Source organism: Canis lupus, chromosome 16 (genome assembly GCF_048164855.1).
Source record: "Canis lupus baileyi chromosome 16, mCanLup2.hap1, whole genome shotgun sequence".
In the NCBI taxonomy this organism is placed as follows: domain Eukaryota; kingdom Metazoa; phylum Chordata; class Mammalia; order Carnivora; family Canidae; genus Canis; species Canis lupus.
In genome coordinates this window covers 25,949,620-25,968,662 of record NC_132853.1, presented here as the reverse complement: position 1 = coordinate 25,968,662, position 19,043 = coordinate 25,949,620, and the positions used below count along the sequence as shown (strand labels likewise).

The window sequence follows — 19,043 nt, the reverse complement described above, 5'->3', positions numbered from 1 at the left end:
AAGGTGACTTGTACTTTTAAGGCTAAGCTTATACTCTCTTTGGGGAAAGATGACATCAGCTGCCCCAAACCACATATGTGTGTCTTTCAACGTCCTCAACCATGACAACTTGACTGTCTGGAGTGGTACATCCTCCCCTGGGGCCCAGGGATGACCCAGGCCTGAGGACTTGGCAACCGTCCACTCAACAAATCTAAGAACACTTGTCCAATTGCTTCACTTGGCCTCCTTCCTTCTGTTTTCTCTAGGGATTCATCCTGAGAGCTGTGTGTGTGTGCACAGGGTGGAGGGGCTGGGGAGATGAGTGGATGGAGTTTGAGGACCTACATTCACCTCTATCCTCTGCCCCACTGGAAGCTCTTTCCCTAAAGAGGAGGAACTCGCCTCTCTCTCTTACCAGCTCTCTCCTCATCCCTTACTCATCCCTCGTCTCTATCTTCTCTCCAAATTCCTTCTTTCTCTCAAGATCATGAAGCTCTTGGACTTGGAAAGTGGCCCAGTCACTCTAGGTCAGGAGTGAGCAAACTTCTGGAAAAGGCCAGATAGTAAATATTTTAGGCTCTGTGGGCCACAACGGAATCCTCTGCAGCCATTTGACCCTGCTGTTGTCACATGAAAGTGGACACGGATAATAGGTAAACAAATGTGTATGTCCGTGTTCCCATAAAACTCGACTTATGGATATTAAAATTTTGAAATTCATTTAATATTACATATCATGAATCGTCATCCTTTTTTTTTTCAACTATTAAAAAATTGTAAAAGCATTTTTTATGACTCACAGGCCAAACAAAACCAGACAACAGCCTAGATTTGGATCAAGGGCCACGGTTTAGCATCCCCTGCTCTAGGGCATTCGTTCTGATAGGACTGGAGCAGAGGATCCTCAGAGCTCCACCAGTTGCTCCCTAGGAGCTAGGTGGAGAGAACATTCTGGATTCTAAGGAAAAGCCTCCCAAACTCATTTCCAAGAGAATTTCAGGGGCCTTGAAAATTCTTCTAGTATAACACTATTTGTCTGTATTATAGATGGAGGAACCGAGACTGGTACCAGAGCACAGATGTTCCAGTTCCCAGCTCAGGGCTCCTCTTCTTCAAAGAAAAAGAAAATAGTTCTTTGCCTGTCTTCCTGGAACCCAATCTACACCCACAATAACTTATTTCTATTCTCAAGAAGCCTCTGCAGATCCTGGTATGATGACGTGAGAAGCCTGTTCCCATGACTCTGGGTCATCCCTGTTTTAGGATTGAGGTTGCTTTGATAACTGACAGCCCCAATCCAAAAACCTCTGGACTATGAAGACTTCAGCCTCCCCCTATGCTTAGAGACAGAGCCCACCTGACTTTGGGTGATCTGCCCACACCTGGAGGCTCTGCAAGCAGTGGCTGTAAAGCAACACCTGGCACTGGAGAGGGGTGCCAACAGGGAGGGGGACTGGGAACATCAAGGACACGAGCTGTCTGTGAGGACTCTAAAGACTGCATTAAAATCAAGAATCAGGGCAGCCCGGGTGGCTCAGCGGTTTAGTGTCGCCTCCAGCTCAGGGCGTGATCCTGGAGACCCAGGATTGAGTCCCGCGTCAGGCTCCCTGCATGGAGCCTACTTCTCCCTCTGCCTGTGTCTCTGCCTCTCTCTGTGTGTGTGTCTGTCATGGATAAATAAATAAAATCTTTAAAAATAAAATAAAATCAAGAATCAACATCCCTGCACTAAGCCTAGCCACGGTCCCTAACCCTCCAGGCTTGTTCTCCCACGCCACAAAATAACTAGGGGTGTGCGCATGCGCGTGTGTGTATGCGTGCATAGATGTATGTTCACACACGTGTGCACCCATGCATGTTCGCATGGATAGTGGAGAGCGTTTATAGGAAGAGCTTTATCCCTCGTTTGACCCTCTAGGGCTTCCGGACTAGGAGAGCGCTACCTCGTCTTTTCAGGCAGTGATAGAAGAGGCTGGAGTCCCTCTGGGCTGGGAAGGTGTTGAGGGGAAGGTCCTGTGGCTCAGCCGCAGCAAACTGCATGTGAGCCCCATTCTCATACTGGTAGTGCTGGAGCGCCTGGTGGGCACCATGCAGGGGGCTGACATCGGGCTTGGCGGAGAGCTGGGTGGAGACGAGCCTCTGTCTCATGATGCTTTTGGAGATCACAGGATATTCTTTGCTGGAGAGGTGGGGAGCACAGCGACAGGAAGACAGTAAAGATACTCGGAGGGTTGCCAGGTCTGTGTGTGGGAACTCAGGCTGAGCTCCTCCCCACCCCCACCCCAGGCCAGGCAGCCCCACCTCTGCAGCCGAGCCACGCGCAGGTCACTGTCGTCACTGCCCCGGAATCCCTTGGCAAAAGGGTTGTTCTCAATCTTCAGCTGTGTGATCTGTCAGGAGAGGACACGCAGAGTGGCTGGGGTAGAGGACTGGGCTGGCTTCTGGCCCCCCTCCCCCATCTCAGGCCCATGTGGAGCCTGCGGCAGGGTCTCGGGAAGTTGCCCACACCAGCCCTTGGCCAGCCCAGCCGGCAGTCTTGCTGGGTCCTCCTTGTGCGCAGCATTCACGTCTGGCTCCTTGCCGGCTTTCACCCACCCTACTTGTTACAGACCTTCTGACTGTCTCTCCTGTTCTCCTACCACCGTACTGCCTGCATGCCTGCAACAGCTTCCCATCTGTGTCACCCCATCCAGTGCATCTGCCACATCAGCTTCTGAGTGGTCATACTGAATGCAAATCTGACTCTTTTGCCTCAAATGTGCCATATCCTATGGCCCTTCCCCAATATCCCCAGCCCATCTTTCCAGTCCCAACGTGCATGATGTGAAAAGCCCCGAGAAGGGTAGCATGGTCAAAGGCGGAGAGACAGGGGAGAGTGGCCAGTGCAGGGATTGGAGGCCATCTGGAGTGGTCAGGCTGGGGAGGGGGTGTGGACCCCTCTGACCACAGCCTGGGAGGGGCTTCTAGAAGGCTCAGTCTCCTGGCTCCCACACAGCTGACAGTGCCCTGAGGCTCCTTTCCCCATTATTTCCCCTTTCTTGGCAGGCCCAGAATCTGATCTTCAAATCCCACCAGGGCGAAGAAAGTTATAGAACAAAACAGCCTAACATTCAAGCCACAAGGCAAGCTCCACACTCTTGGTTTTTACAGTTCTCAACTTTGTCCATTCCCCATAATTACTTCGCACTGGAGATTTGGGAGGCTGCTCTCTCTTCCTGCTCATCAGTTGCTTTCTCACTGCTCTGAGGGACAATACAGATATCCAGGGTGCCTCCAACTCACTGCATGGAGGCTTCCCTTCCTGCCTCCTCTGTAGTGGCACAGAAATGCCAGGCAGGGTCAGTGGTGGGGGCCACGGAGGAGGTGGCTGTACCTTGTGATTCTGGTAGGAGGTCACAGAGATGAAGGAAGTCTCTGGGAACACATGAGTGCAGAAGGCTGTGTTTTTGGAGCCGAAAGCATTGTTCTCATCAGCCTTCACGATGTGTAGCCGTGGCTGGTACTTGTGCATGGAGTTGAGGATGATCTGGAAGAGAAGGATCTCTTTCAGAGCTCCAGGTCCCCACCCTCTATGCCTGGTCTCAGTCAGCTGGCCTTGGGCTGGCTTTCACTCTCCTAAAAGCCCAGGCTCCAGGGCCTGACTTCTGGGACAGGCCAGAAAGGTGCTAATGCTCCCAAGTGAAGAAGCAGGCTCTTGGGCCCCAGCTCAGACCTGATGATCACCACTCAGCCTCTCTGCTCCAGACCTAATGCCTGGCCCCAAGACCTTCCCGATGGCATAGTTGTTTCACGGCAGTAATGGAGAACTGAATGGTTTAAAAGCCCAAGTGACCTCAGCTCAGTGTAGCAGGTGGAATTCCAAACTGTAGGCAAAAGTCCAGAGGAGGTCACGGACCTGCTGTATGATCTCAGACAAATCACTGGACTTCTCTGAGCCTCCGTTTTCGTATTTGTAAAACGTCATCCCAATATATAACTTATCTCCCTCAGGTTTCCTACTCCAGCTGCCTCTTTTCCCTGCTCCTCCCACTCCTCTCTCTGCACTGCCTGCCCTGTGACCTGCCTTTCCTAGAGATACCTGCCAGGGTACGCAGAATGGGGGAGGAGCTGAGGAAAGTATCCCACTTGGGCTTTTTTCATCTGCCTCAACATTTGCAGAGGCCTGCTGCAGGGGTTCTGGGGAGACCTAGATGCACCAGACTGAGCTGCCCTCAGACCTGCTAGATGCAGCTCACAGCCTGGAGCCTCCATCATGGGCTAGAGTTCCAGGTGCCAAGGTAGGAGAGAGCAAAGTTCTAGGAATAATGCCAGAGAAGGCCAGAGGCCCCACACACCCATGAATCCTTGAGGATGGCTGGGCCTGGGGAGGCACCCCACCAGGCAAGAAGAGCCCAGGAGGCCTGGCCTCGGAGGAGCCCCTGGAATAACACACAGTAGTTGCTGCTGCAAACCTGCTTCATTCGGCTGTGCCCCACGGTAGCGGCTGCATCATGTGCCATTAAAATGTATTTTTTATCGTTGACATTTGCCAGACGCCCTCCCCATTGGAGGCAGGACCAGGAATTTGGGGCATTTTATCAGCACCGCTGTTTTTGTTAACCCTTTGGCTCCTATCCTGGCGGGGCAAGGCTAGCCCTCCAGCCCCACTACTCTCTGAGCTCCTGTCTCTCCTCCCTTTCCTTCTAGGAGTGCCCCTTCCTGGCTAGTCCTGCTAGTTCCCACCCTTCCCAGTTCCCAGGGCCAGGTTTGGTGCAAGATGAAACCCCTGAGTGATCAGAGGGCCAGAAGAAGGGACAGGACCAGGCCCTTCCACGGCAAGCAAAGGCAGAAGCCTTAGTCTGGGAAGGCCCCATGTCTGGCATGCCCGCAGGACAGAGACAGCCCAGAGTGCAGACTCAGCTACAGAGTAGGTGCATCAGGATCTGGGCTGTGGCCTCTGACCTTCCCTGGGCTCCTTGGTTTGGCTGGGTGATTCTATCCAGCAGGAGCTAGCTTCTCTGCCTCCTACAACTGGCCGTGCCCCCTTCAATCCCCAGTGACAAACCTCTGGACCCTCTCAGGGCAGGTACCCCAACCCCATGCCAGGTCCTGCAGCTGGGGACCCACTGCTCAACTGGGAGCCTGCCAGGTAAAAAAACTCAGAGTGGACACACAAGTTCGGCCTTGGGAGGCCTCAATGAACATCCATTTCCAGGAGGCTAGGGAGAGGGATGGGTCTTGGGAAACGCCTCCCAGTCCCTTTAGGTTACTCTGTCCCCCCTACACTGTCCCCCAGCTGCAGGACCTAGGTTCCCAGAAGACCTGAAAACTAAACACCTGGGAGGTGGCCTAGATGTCTCCAAAAGTCCCCAGAGTCTCACCTCTGGGCCTTTTCACATGCAGTTCCTTCTGCTTGATCTTCCTTTCCCATTCCCTCTCACCTTCTGGGGTTATCATCTCAAGGCCCAACTCTTCCATGAAGCCTTCCCAGATCACTAAGTCCTGTTCTGAACTCCTGATTCTGAAACTTCTTCCCCATGCATTGTCTACTAGGTGATTGGCTGCTTCCTACTGGCTTCCTGTTCTTCTTGTCCCTTCAATTAAATTATAAGCTCCTCAAGAGAAAGGGCAATATCTTTCACTCCTTCAGTACCTCTGGCCTCCTTTATCCCAAGACAGGAGCTAGTAGGTGCAAGGCAGGACTACAAGAGTGGGAAGACCTGGGCCATGACCACAAACCCTCTGTCCCTGACTCTCCTACCTTCCTTCACTCAATAGAGACAAGGTGACCTCTAAGGCATTTTTTAGGTCAAAAATAGAGTTTTATTTTTATTTTTATTTTTTTAAAAATAGAGTTTAAACTTGAGCACAGACCACCTCTCTGTGAGCACTCATATGTTGCAGCTCTGGAGTGGCTGGACTAGCTCCTGCTCATGCCAGCTCTCCTAGGGCCGGGAGGAGCACAGACAGTGGACTGCAGGGCCTCGGGCAGATCCAGGCCCCCGCACAGTGAGGCTGAGCTGTCCCTTAAGGACACCTTCAGACAAGTGATGGCATCCACCCCACTCCTCTGCCACCTGAGGAGTCCTGGGCTGTTATCAGTCTGGCCAGAGCCCTGAGTATCATCAGCTCCCCTGCTCCTCACTGACACTCAACCTCCAGGTCTGGTCAGTGACCAAGTCCCGTGACTTCATCCTCAAGATAAAAAAGCCTCTCTATTCCCACTATGCAGCCCTGATTCAGCCCCCCAGTCATCTCTCTCTGGGTTTAGGACCACCTCCCTCCTGTCTCTATCTACCTCCTCTCCATTGTCACCTCCTACACATCAGATCAGGTCACTCTCTTGCTTAGAACCTTCCAGTTCATCCAGGAAGACTGATCACTGCTTGAGAGCAGGGCCTTTTGTAGTTCCTCCTCTTGCCTCCCCATTCCTGCCAGCATTTAAAGCTCACTAAATGTCTTATATTAATAATGCCACCTTTGATGGTTCCCTCTTGCCCCCTGGGCTAAAGGCCAAACTCCTTAGCCTATCAGACAAGGTTCTCCATTGACTGAAGTGGTGAGATTGCCAAACACACCTTCCAGGGGAGGGAACCAGACTGCCTGGCAGGAAAAAACGGAAAGAAAAAAAGTGCCAGACCTACAAGGGCAGGATGGAGCCACTGGGGGAGTGCAATCTCAGACACGGAGGAGTTAGGAAGGATCCAGAAGCAAGCTTCTATGGGTCTCTGCTCACCAGCTGCAAGTCTTAAGCAAGCTCCTTCTCTCCATGCATTGGGGTCCCTATCTGTTAAGTGAAGCCTTCGATTAAGAAGTGGTCCCAAACACCTCTCCTAACTCAGACAGCCTGGAACCTGGACAGGTGTCTGGAAGAAAGTCTCACTCATTGAACCAGTGCAAATTGAAACTGGTGCCTCAGCCCCAACAGCCCAGGAGAATGTGAAACCAACTCTGTGACTCACACCTGGCTTTACTCGGAAGTTCCTCCGGCGCCACATTAATCTCTTTTGCCAGAATCTTACATTTATATTTGTGGCAGAGGATGTTGGGCCAAATGGACCAGCCACGTCAACAAACCCCACTACATGACTGGTCCCATCATTGTTTTACAGAAATGGGATTCATTATGTTCTGGCTACAATTCAGAAGCCTGTTCTATTTTAACAACTGTGATAGCGCCAAACATCCATCTCCTCGAGAGATCACCATAGCGTGCTTGGTCAATGAGGTCCAGATTTATCTGTATTAGAATCACAGAACATTAGGACATGGAGAGGCAGACCTTAGAAATCATTCTAGTCCAACCTCTTAATTTACAGATGAAGAACAGGAGGCTTATAGTGGGAACGTGACTTGCCCAGGAACACATAGCTGGTTGGAGACAGAATCCTGAGAAGATTCCAGATGGCCCTGGAGAGAGCACACACTGCTCTCAACAACATGCTCAGAAATTAATGATAAAGTGTCAACCAAACACTGTAAGAGTCAAGGATTCACCAGGCTCTAATGTCCATCACAGAACACAGTGTATCTGGATGCTAGCCACACAAGTGTGGCCAATGTCCATTTTGTCATATATCAAAACCAGATTTTTCCCTTGTCTCATAATTTTACTTTCTAAGACTACCTTCATCATCCTTCTCCAGTCCTGCAAAGAGGTAAGGACAGACACAGGATCCACAGTTTACAGAAAAAAGAAGAAAAAATTGAGAACCAGAAAGGTAAGCGATTGGCTGAAAGAATATCCAAACTAGAACTGAGTTGGGCAGCCCATTAGCCAACCCGCACGGCCTTGGCCAGATATGCCTAAGGCCTCACTTCCAGGGCAGCAACCAGGGCCCAGAAACCTTTCTGCCTCCTCTCACAGACACTGCATTGTTTACGGAGCATAGCCTATGTGCCAGGTCCTGTGCTGAGGAGCCTACACACATCAAATGATTACTCTTTACAGCAACCCTATAAAGTAGGCGTTATTATGAGACGCATCAAACACCTATGAGGGACTGTGGCTCAGGGAAGTGAAGGCATTTGCCCAACCTCAGACAGCCAGTGGAAGGCGGGGCTAGAATTGGTACTAATTTCTGAGCCTGAGCTCATACATGTACCTGGCTGGGGAGCACCAGACATGATCTGGAGTTGGAGGGACATCGGCAAGGGTTCGGCACATTGTCAGGGCACAGCATATGCCCTGAGAAAAAGAGGAGAAAAGAGGGAGAGAGATCAGTAGCTCTGGGTACCCCCTGACAAGTTGACAGAATAAGCTTTGGAGGGACGTCAGCCCCTGGCGGAGGACATGCCTTCTCTGTTTAAATACCACCCTCTTCAGTGGGTCCTCTCATTCACTTACTGCTTACCAGCATCCACCGTGCCAGACACAGTGCCAGGCACCAGGACACAATGGGGATTTAAAACCTTGGGGTTTCCTATCAAGTGAGTAAGTCATTCAGGAATCCAAAACTCAAGCAAAAGTAAGTAGTGAGAAAATGTACTGGAACGAAGACTGCATTTGTCATAGTAACGAACAAGATGAAATACCTAACAGAAAATGTGTGGGTCCTTCTGAAGAACACTTGGATACACTTTGGAAAGACAAAAAGCAGACTTCAACAAAGAGAAAGGCATTCCTATCAATCCTCCCTAAGGAAATTTATAATTTCAAGCGATTGTAGTAAAAATACAAATCAGTTTCTTTTTCAATACTATAAGCTGATTCTAAAGCCCATATGAAAAAATAGATAAGCCTCGCCAAGAAAACTCTGCAAAAGAAGAGCGATGGGGGACCAGCCCTGCCAGACACGAAAACCTATCGTGAAGTTTCAACAGTTAAGGCCCTGGCACATGAACAGACACAAATTCACATGAGGATTTAGTGCAGAGAAATAAGGCATCCTAAGCCAGGAGGAAAGAGAATCGGTCAATGATTGGTGTCAGGACAACTGGATAGCTCTTTAGGAAAAAAAAAAAAAAAAAAAAAAAAAGTTGGATTCACACCTCATATTGAATGCCAGAATAAATTCCAAAAGGATCAATGGTTTAAATGTAAAAATAAATCCATAAAATACTAGAAGAAAACATAAGAAATCTTCCTTATAAGTAAAGAAGGGTAAGGACATTCAATTGCTCAAAATCCAGGCAAATGACAAATAGGGAAAACATACGAGCAACTCCTATCACATACAGAGGCTAAATCTTCCTAATGTATACAAGCTCCTAGAATTGATAAGTGTTCAAAAATCTGAGAGAAAAATGAGCAATTGATGAGGACAGCAGTTCACAGAAGGGGAAAAAGATGCTAACTTCACTTATTATAAAGGAAATACAAATTGAAACTACCACCGGTATCTACAGTTTGCCGATCAGCCGGGCAGAAGTCCACAAGGTCTCTCCCACCTGTTGGTGAGGCTACAGTAGCTGTGGTGGGAATACACATCAGTACACTCCAAGGGAAGGCGAAACCACAAGCCATAATGCCAAATATCCCTTTGAGCAAGCAACTCGTCACGATCACGTCAAAGATCTTTGACACAGGCGTAAAATGATATAACACACAAGTGTAGCTGAAAGAGCAAACATTGGCCTCTTAATTTCTCCAATAAGGATGAGCTACATAATTTATGGAACAATTGCATGATGAAATTCTATGTGGCCATAAGACAAGGAATTAGAGGAAGCTCTACAGGAATGGGATGATCTCCATTTTATACTGTTGACAAAGAAAGCTGCAAAAAGCATTTATTGTACGCTATCTTTTGTGTATAAGAGAAAGGATCTGAGATTCTGTACTCTGCTCGTCTATGCAAAAAGAAATGCCAAAATGAAAGTAGTAACAGTCGTTTCTGGTGGCAGGGATTAGAAGAAACTGGTGGATAGGGAACCAGAGGAGAAAAATGGTTCATTACACACATTTTAATTTATTCCTTGATTTATTTTTAAATCATGTGACTGTATTTCTTATTCAAAACCAAATTTTATTAATAAGGATAAAATTCTAGGAGCTCTGAGTGATGCAGTCAGTTAAGCATCTGATTCTTGGTTTCAGCTCAGGTTGTGATCTTAGGGTGCTGGGATCAAGCCCCAGGTCGGGCTCTGCACTCAGAGGGGAGTCTGCCTAGGATTCTCTCTCCCTCTTCCTCTGCCCCTCCCCTCTAAAATAAATGAACAAATCGTTAAAAAAATAAAATTCTAACTGTGGTATGTCCTAGGACAGAAAGGTGATCTGAGAGCATGTAAGGGGGACCCTGAACTGTTGCCCCAAAGAAGTGACATTTGAGCTTGGACCCCAAGGCTCAGGGGTAACTAACTAGGTGAAGAGCATGTGGTCCCAGGAGGAAGTGGCACACTGAGGGGACTGTGCCACTTGGTGACCAAAGAGCTGTGGCCCACGCACCCAGCCTGGAGCTAAGTCAGCCTCTGGAACAGTTACTCACTATGTCGGAAATCATAATCTGGTCTTCCACCCCAGCAATCTGGGAGCCCTGGGACACAAGAGGTGGTGAAGGCCATCTCTCTGCTCACAAGAACACACGCACAGACACAGAGACACACCCCACTGCAGCCATCTGCTCCCTGCCTCCAGATGAGGAGAAAAGACCCAGCCATCTCCCTGTCCTGCTGGAGGCAGCAGGCCCTACCTACTCAATCTCCTGAAGCAGCTTCTCTTACCATGTCACCATTCCTGGGCCCAGGACCCTGCCAGGAGTGGGAGGGGGTGCAAGTAGGAGGCAAGAGGTGGGCAGGTTCTGTGGGCAGCAGAATAGGAGTGGAGCTGAACTGGGGCCCTGGTCTGAGGGGTCCCTGTTCCCTATACGGGGGACCGACTACCAAGCCCAAGCCCTCGCCAGGACCCTGGACCCTTCTCCCCAGGGGAAGGCTGCAAATGAAAGGCAACAGCTAAAACCCCCAAGATACTATGAGACCAAAGGGAAAAGACCAAAGGTCATTTGCCTGAGAAAGTTCCTCGAGGTCTGGGAGATTTTAGGGAAAACTGAAACTGTGGAGGTGAACAGTGCAGGAGGGGCTTGTTTGGGGCAGACTCATATTAGGAGCTGGCTCTTTCCCAGGCTCCTGCCCTGAGAAGCTGGGCAGGGTGATGAGGAGCTCAGCACTTCCCTCAGTGCAGGCCAACGAGCAGAAAGCCATGGTCCACATGGCTTATCTAGGAACATCCAGTTCATGCTCCACAGCCCTTGCCTGTATGGCCAAAAGCTGCTCCTTCTCCAGTGATGTTCCACATAGTTGAAGATGTGACAGCTCAAGCCCTGTGTACAGAAGGACAGGTGGAGAAGCCAAAAGAATTCTGTACTGGACACAGGTGTATGTCCAAGAGGGCTCTTTTCCTCCCAGCCCCTGAGACAATCACCTTGTTTCTGAGTCCTGCCACCATTCACGGTGTGCTATAACCAATAAGCTGCTCTGCATCCCAACCCTCTAGAGAGCAAGCTGGATTACTAGGAGGAATATCCCTATTGCCAAGGAGACATGAGCTCCAGGCAGGATGGCAAGTGGAGCCAGGGGCACCACAACATCACAAGCCTCTCAGGCAGCCCCACTGGCTCAGACTCAAGACTATATGCAGGATTACTGCCAACCCCTACAGACTCCAGTAGAGCCACAGAGGCAAGCCAGGCTGCAAAAATCTGTTGGGCTACCAAGCCCAGGTCTCTCTCCCACTTCTTGAAAAAGGCCAGGTTTTCAACCACCTGAGTCCCACCCCTGCCACTTTCTGCCAAGGTCAGGGTTGGGGGCGGTAGGAGAGTCCTCTGAGGCATCCCTGCAGCTGGGAATCATGACAGCAAGCTATGCATCCAAACTTCTCACCAGAACTTTGATCCTTAGGTAATTTTGGCCACTCACTCAAGGATCCAGCTCTGGCCAAGCTCTCTGCTCACCCCAGTGGTCTGTCCCATGGGGTCCATGTGTGCCGCTGTGGGCAGAGAGGTGCCTGCCAACTAGGTTCCTGAAATCCCACCATAAAGACCCTTGCTAACCTTTCCACGTTAATGCCATGGCCTGGGCAAGCAGAGGAGGCCAGGTAGGAGCCAACTGGGAGCAAAGTCTCCACCAGGAGAGTGCCCGGTAAGAGGCCCTTCTGTCCCTCCATGAAAAGGCCCTGAGCTCTGGAAGAAGGGCTTGGCCAACCCTTCCCATTAGATTGGTGGCTTGTCTCCACCCCCAGGGAAAGGTTAGGGCTGCACCTTTCTGCCACACACCCGATAGCACCTGCCTGTCTTGCAGGGCAAAACCTGTGCTCCTTGCAAAATGGAAAAGGAGGGAGTTAATTATGTTAATTAAGCTTTCTCCTAGTTGCTTGGTTATAGATTACTAACTCGGAATAGAACCAAACGGACTCTGAGGAAATGAGAACTAAGAGTTGCTTGTCTTATATGCCAATCAATCAGAAATGACCATTGCTAGCATTTTCCATGAGGAACTATGATTCACAGAATTCTGATCTGCACACAGCACCCCAGAAATAGATTTCAGGTATAAAAGAGGCACGTACCTGCACACTCCCCACCCTTGTTTCCCCTACCACCATCTGCACCCTGAGTGTTACGTGTACAGCCTGGGCAACTGCATCCAGCAGGCTCTATGGCACCCGTGCTCCACCACACCCCACCCTATCCTTTCAGAGTAATGGTGGGTAGTGGAGACAGGCAGGGCCTGTGCCCTGGCGGATAATACCAGGTCCCCAGGCTTCAGTTTGCCACACACTTGAGCTAAAAATTTCCACATAAAATGCTTTTTGTGGGCCTGCCAGAGCCAGATGGGGAAAGAATGAGGCTCAGCAGCCTGGATGGGGCGTCAGCAACAGCATCCCTGGGGCTTCAGAGTCTCTCCTGTAAGAGCCAGGTCCCAGGCATGGCCAGGAAGGAACTGCCACAGGAGCCAGAGCGAGGCCTTCCCTTCCAGAGGGCAGGGACTGCCAGGCCGGGCAGACGGCACAGGCCAGAGAAAGGCTTCAGAAGTCATCAGTGACTCTTTCCCAAGAAAGTTAGCTTGTCTTAGGCTCCAGTAAGGCCAAATTTGGGGAAACTGAAGCTGAGAGATTTGATCCATCATCATCATCCTTGTCATAGCTGCCATTTATTTAGAGCCTCTCATGGGCATAGTACTTCATGCATATTCTCTTAGTTAATTCTTGCAACCATGAAAGTTTTCTAGATGAGGAAACTAAGGCTCATAGAGGCCAAGAAATTTTCCCAAAGTGGGGGATCCCTGGGTGGCTCAGGGGTTCCCCAGTTTAGCGCCTGCGTTTGGCCCAGGGCGCGATCCTGCAGTCCCGGGATCGAGTCCCACATCGGGCTCCTGGCATGAAGCCTGCTTCTCCCTCTGCCTGTGTCTCTGCCTCTCTCTCTCTCTCTCTCTATCATAAATAAATAAGTCTTTAAAAAGAAGAAAGAAAGAAAGAAAGAAAGAAAGAAAGAAAGAAAGAAAGAAAGAAAAGAAAGAAAGAAATTTGCCCAAAGTTACCCAGCCAGCAAGTGTGAGGAGAAGGATGTACAGCTGTGGGACTCAGACCCCCTGCTCCTTCCAGTCCAGCCCGGCAAGTGCCAAAGCCTGGAGCTGGATCCCCAGAGTGGATTCTCCATATCTCCACCCCGACCCAGCACCCACCCCCAATCCCCCACCCTGCGCCCAGCGATGCACCAGGACTGGCTCTCAAGGTCAGGCAGGCTCTCTCTTACATGGCCAAAGGGGTCCAGGTGGTTGTTTGTGAGCTTCAGCTTCTGGAAGGAGACCAGCTGCCGCATCCAGTGGGCCCCAGTGGCAGGAGAATCGGGGTGGACATAGAGCCGTCCTGGCATGGCAGGCTCAGCCTTCCCCGCCACCATCCTGCCAACAGAGCAAACAGAACCATGGCGGTTGATTACTCTGGGTTCTGGAAAAGCCCCAGATTCCCTGTCCCCTCTGAGAGCAAATCCCCATAAACCTGAAGGAAAAAAATCACTGCTCATCCTATACTCTCAATTTAGGACTTTGTGAGTAGGCATGAGGGTCAGAGGAGAGAGTGCTGAGGAGCAGCAGCAATTCCGAACCTCTTTTGTCTCTCAGAATGATCAAGCAATCCAAAGAGAGAAGAAATAGACACATGGCCCTGGGCAGGACCTGGCCCCTGAATCCTGCCTCCTGAGACCAGTCCCTGCTGATCCTACCACTCACCCACTGCGGAGCCCACATCCTGACTAGCGGCTAATTTGTTCAGCCCCTCTCTCTCCTTGGGTGCTGTCTGGGGCTCTGGGGACAGCCAGGGTACTAAGGGGATGGCCTTAGGAAAAGTAGCCCCATATTTATTTACCCTGCCCTAGTTTTGCCCTACAACCCATTTGTTTTCCCCAGCCCCTTGCCAAAGGGTCCCATCATCCAACCAGCACACAGCTGCCCCTCACTCTGGATCAACAGCTGAAAAGGAGGGCTCACAGCCAGACAATGAAGATAAGGAAAAGCAGCAAAGAGACCAGGCACCTATATAATAACCATCCATATCATAGTCCCCCAAGGAAATGGCTCCCATCCCCGTCCCCAGTGCAGCACGACCAGAGCCTAGAACCATCCAGTGTTGGTGACTGTCACACCACGCATAGTCTCCAATCCTGCCTGTCCACAGCTGCAGGGAGAGAACAGACCCTTGAAAGCCACAACCCCTCAAACCCTGCAGCTCGTTTCCAGTCCTGGCCCCACCTGCAGCAGATGTGCAGACATTTGCCCACGTGGCCCTCAGCCCCCGCAGGCTCGGTTCCCAAGCCTGGGGTCTGTGCGATCATTTGAACTAACTGGTGGATTCCTGGACCAAACATCAGGTGGGGAATGTGTGTGGTGACGACAGACAGTTGAGAGAAGACAGGGGATGTGAGGGTCCCAGGTTCTTACCATTTGTTGTCACAGAACTTGTAGCGGTGGTCATCCGCAGGGACGATGTCAATCAGCAGGATGTACTTGGTCTTGGGGTTCATGCCTGTGACTTTTACCTTGTAGCTGGGGAACATCCTCCTGAGGGAAGCCAAGGTGTGAGGCAGAGGCACAGACAAAGAACCAGGAGAGATGGCACACAGGGGTGAGGGGACAGAGGCCTTAAGAGACACTGGCCTCAGGGCACCTGGGTGGCTCAGTCAGTTAAGTGTCTGCCTCCAGCTCAGGGCATGATCCCAGGGTCCTGGGATCCAGCCCCTGCATCAGGCTCCCTGCTCAGAGGAGAGTCTGCTTCGCCCTCTGCCTCTTCTGTCCCTTCTGCTTGTGCTCTCTGGCTCTCTCTCTCTCTGTCAAATAATAAATAAAAATCTTTAGAGAGAGAGACTGGCCCCGATCAGAACTGTGTGAGCTGGGTAAGGCACTCCCCTCTGGTAGGGCCTCAGTCTCCCCCTACACAAGGGAAGGGCCGCACCAGCTGTACAGCTGTGTACCCAGGAGCTGTGTCTAGGAAGAGGGCTTACATGACTTCTGCAATGCAATTCCCTCTCCCCTATTATCCTTTAATATTTAGGCCTACTGGCTATGAGTAGCTAAAGCATAGAAACCGCCAGGGTCATGAGAGAGGATTTCAACACCAACCTGACTGCTGAATTTCCCTCCTGTCCTTTGCCCGTCCCTACACAACTAAAGTTCTGGGGTGCCATTACAGGAATCAGAGCAAAAGACCTCGCAATCCCTATCAGCAGCTTCTGTAATCAATGGGGTGTCTCCTCTGGGCCTTGTCTTTGTGGAAGACCTCAGGCCTCAAACCAACACACAGGAAAACAGGGGAGTGTGGCTGGGTCTCTGGATTCTTTTGGTGTGTTTAGCAAGAGTGTTTAACTGTGCGAAGACCTCACCTGGGCCCATGCACAGTAACTGGGGTACCACGGGAAGTCAGCTCAGGAGCCTCACGGAGAAAAGCACAGATTCTAGAACTACGGTGCCATGGGCCACTGACAAGTTGTGAGGCGTTGGGCAACTTGTATGGATCTCTTTGTGTGTGCCTTGGTTTTCATATCTTTAAAATGGGGATATTACTACCTATCTCATATAGGTTGGTGTGTAAGATTAACAGAGTCCATTTGTGACTCTTACCACTGGCCCCCACTGCACTCCTTCCTCTGTGAACCAGTGGATGACCTTCCTCTGTGAAAATTGACTTATCGAAAAGCAGGAAGTTATCCAGTTTCCACAGACCATGCTAAGACTGTCCAGGACCTGAAGCTCAGTGAATGTTCTAGAGAAGGGCTTCCCCAGCACCCACAGCTGTATAATAGCATGTACATCTCCCTGCAGGGGCACAGCCCTGCCCCCCTGGTCACCAGGTCCCTGACACTGGACTTCCCCAGAGGGCAGACAGAAGTTCCTCACAATTCTCCTCAGACACCCCAACCCACTCCTAGCTTAATCTCCTACAGAGGTGTTTCCCCAAGAAAGAGGCAGGATCCAAACCTAACTGAAGACACTAAAGCCTCAGGAGCTAAACCCCTCTCTCTCCCCCAAGGTGGAACAAAGCCCAACCAGTCCACATCCTCTGCCTCCTCACTAAACCGAGAGACTGTAAGGAAGAACCTCAAGAGAAGCTGTCCTGGACATCTCAAATGACTGAAGCCCCCCATTTTGTCAACAGGGGTACTAGCTTACCCAGACAGGAAGGGCTTCCAGAAGGGAGGCCTCAATAGGCCTCCACAAGCCAGCCGACCCTGCAGCAAGCCCAGGCCAGGATTCTGAGGTGAGGGATTCAGTTCTCTCCCTGGCCCAGTCCCAGTCTGGTCACCCTCTCTCTTGTGGGAGGAAAGGCTCAGGAGAGCACTGCAGTGGGCCAGGGATGTGGGAGGTGTGCAGCCGTGTGTATGCACAAGCCCGTGTCCTTGAGTACACAGTGGAGTGCGCATGTGTGCATGTGTGCGTGCCTGGAGGGAGGAGGGAAGTTCTAGCTGCAAGTCTAGGGACTTATAAACCGTGTGGAAGAATTTGTCTCAGATGTCAATTGAAAGCATTTTCAAATGTCCACCCCACCCCCTCTTCAGGAATGGGGGAAGTGAGAGGGCTCAGGAACCCAATCCTGCCTCCTGCTCACCAGCCCCTGCCCGGCCTGGGGGCACGGCTGGAGCCTGCACCACCTTCTCTCCTGGCCCAGCCTCTCCCCTGATAGGCCTAAAGCTGGAGCCAGGGAAGGCCACAGCTGCCTCACCTCCCCTCCTCCCTGGGGGAAGGCCCAGAATCCTGTCCCCCCCCCCCCCCAGGCCACCATTTTGTAACTGCTACAGAAACTGCCACAAAATGGGGTGGCCCTGGCTGTGTTTGGCTGACCTGGCACCAGTGCCCTGCACTTAGCCTGTTTCTCCTGTAATAACTCCAGGTGGCAATAGCAGAGGGCAGGCGTGGCTGCCCCCCAGGCCAGGATCTACAAAGAGGGTCCAGGAGAAAGTGGCTCCTTGCCACTGGAATAGTCCTCATAACCTAGGCTGGAGGATGGAGGACCTTCACCTTCTCCTACTCCCTACTCCACTTCATCTCTGCAGCTCAGGGGGCCAGGCTGGTATTTAGAAGGCCCATAAGCAGCCTGTGTTCAGCTCCCCAAGGCAGGGAACTGGTGTCCTGTGGTTTGGCTTCTCCTAGAAGCTGACTATGGACCAGATTCCTGACTGAAAGCCCCCAGAGGGAGGTTTTGCCAAGAGCTGGGGAAGGGAAGGAAGGCGTCTCCTGGCCTCTGCCTCCCCTGCCCACCAAGTCCCCTCTTCCTAGAGCAGCAGCCCTTAGAAGCAGGGAGGGGGATGGGATATCTGGTCTGAAAGCAGGAGTTCCGGAGTTCCGAAGTCCACTGCTCCAGGCTGAAGACTCCTGCTGAGCAAGCCCCACTGCCTTCCCAGGAACAGGTATCTCCCTCTCCACTAGGGCCCAGTTTGGTGGCTGCTTCTGAGAACAGCCAGACAACAGCCTTGGCCCTGGGCACTATCATTTCCCCATCGCCTGGGGCTCCAGCGGAAGGAAGGGCACACCCGTGTGGGCGAAAGGCTGGGTGTGCAGGGGAAGCACACGGTCCACCCAGCCGGTCCTAAACCTCCTGCTGCGGGCTGAAGGCATCTGCCCTGGGTGCCAGGGGTGGCTAGCAGTGGAGCCCAGGGACCCAGCAAGGGAGCGTGCACCAGGTGGGCAGGACTTTCGCCACAGACGCGAAGCTGGGTGCAGGAGCTGTGACATCCTCGGGCTCCCCCTACACTGTGAAGGCCCACTCTACGGAAACAGATGAAAGGATGGGGTGCGAGGACATAAATGCCCCCTTAAGCCTCCGTCTGCGGGGGCAATGAACGCCTCCCTGGGTCGGGGCGGGAGGGCCAGGAAGACGGGATGACTGAGCCGCCGGGCGCCCCCTCTGCCCCGCCGCCAGCGCTCGCCTGCCCCCCGTCCCCCACACCCGAAGGCCCCCGAGTCCCGCGCCCTCAAGCCCCCTCCCCCACCGCGCCTGCGCCCCGCGAGCCTCGGGTCTGCGCCCCGGGCGCCCCCTCGGGGCTCGGGCCCCGCGGCACAGAGGCGCTCCCGGCACACGCGGAAACGGCCCCGCCGGGGAATAAACAAGCCGCCCGCCCCGCCGCCCGGCAGGAGATGAAAGCCGGGGTTTCTCCTCTGATCATGAAACAGGCTCTGAAAGGGTGCGGGCTGGAGCCTTTATCTGCTTCATACTCGGAAATGGTTTTAGAATGAACTGCTAAGATAAGCTTCCTTGGACGTTTCTCGGCGGCGTGGGAGGCTTGCGGGGCGCGGGGCAAGGGATTCGGGGCCTTGGGATTTGGCAACAACCCCTTAAATGCTCGCTCGCTGCTGAGAGGGGACGTGCGAGTTCAGCTGGGCGAGGGAGCCACAGGGGCTCCCGGCTCCCCCGCCAAATGTGGCCGTAGCCAAATTCCTGGCCTTGACCTACAAGCCCCCAACCCATCCAGAAGGGGGGGGGGGTTGCGGAGAGTAAGTCGGACCTAGCGGACCAGCCAGATTCTCTCCACCTAGCCAGGCCCCCAAGCCAAGCCCGACGGCAGCCGGACTTTCTCTGGGGGCCAAGAAGCCCAGGAGCAGCTAATGTGCCTTCTCTTAAACGAAGCCACAAAACCAAACCGAAGGGGTGAGAAGTCTGG

General features: G+C 52.1%; 1 protein-coding gene across 4 annotated transcripts in view; it reads right to left on the bottom strand.

Annotated features, from left to right (window-relative positions):
• TBX4 (T-box transcription factor 4) overlaps positions 1–19,043 on the bottom strand; it is a 35,937-nt gene that overhangs the window by 6,347 nt on the left and 10,547 nt on the right. For 3 of the 4 annotated variants that reach the window (XM_072779654.1, XM_072779655.1, XM_072779656.1), the window contains 5 exons: positions 14,833–14,952; positions 13,650–13,797; positions 3,356–3,508; positions 2,284–2,372; positions 1,926–2,161 (listed from right to left, as the gene is read on the bottom strand). In XM_072779654.1, the coding sequence (XP_072635755.1) occupies positions 1,926–2,161; positions 2,284–2,372; positions 3,356–3,508; positions 13,650–13,797; positions 14,833–14,952 (746 nt within the window). Of the gene's footprint in view, positions 1–1,925; positions 2,162–2,283; positions 2,373–3,355; positions 3,509–13,649; positions 13,798–14,832; positions 14,953–16,557; positions 16,887–19,043 lie in introns of those variants that run through there. The other variant, XM_072779653.1, reaches the window with a different exon arrangement.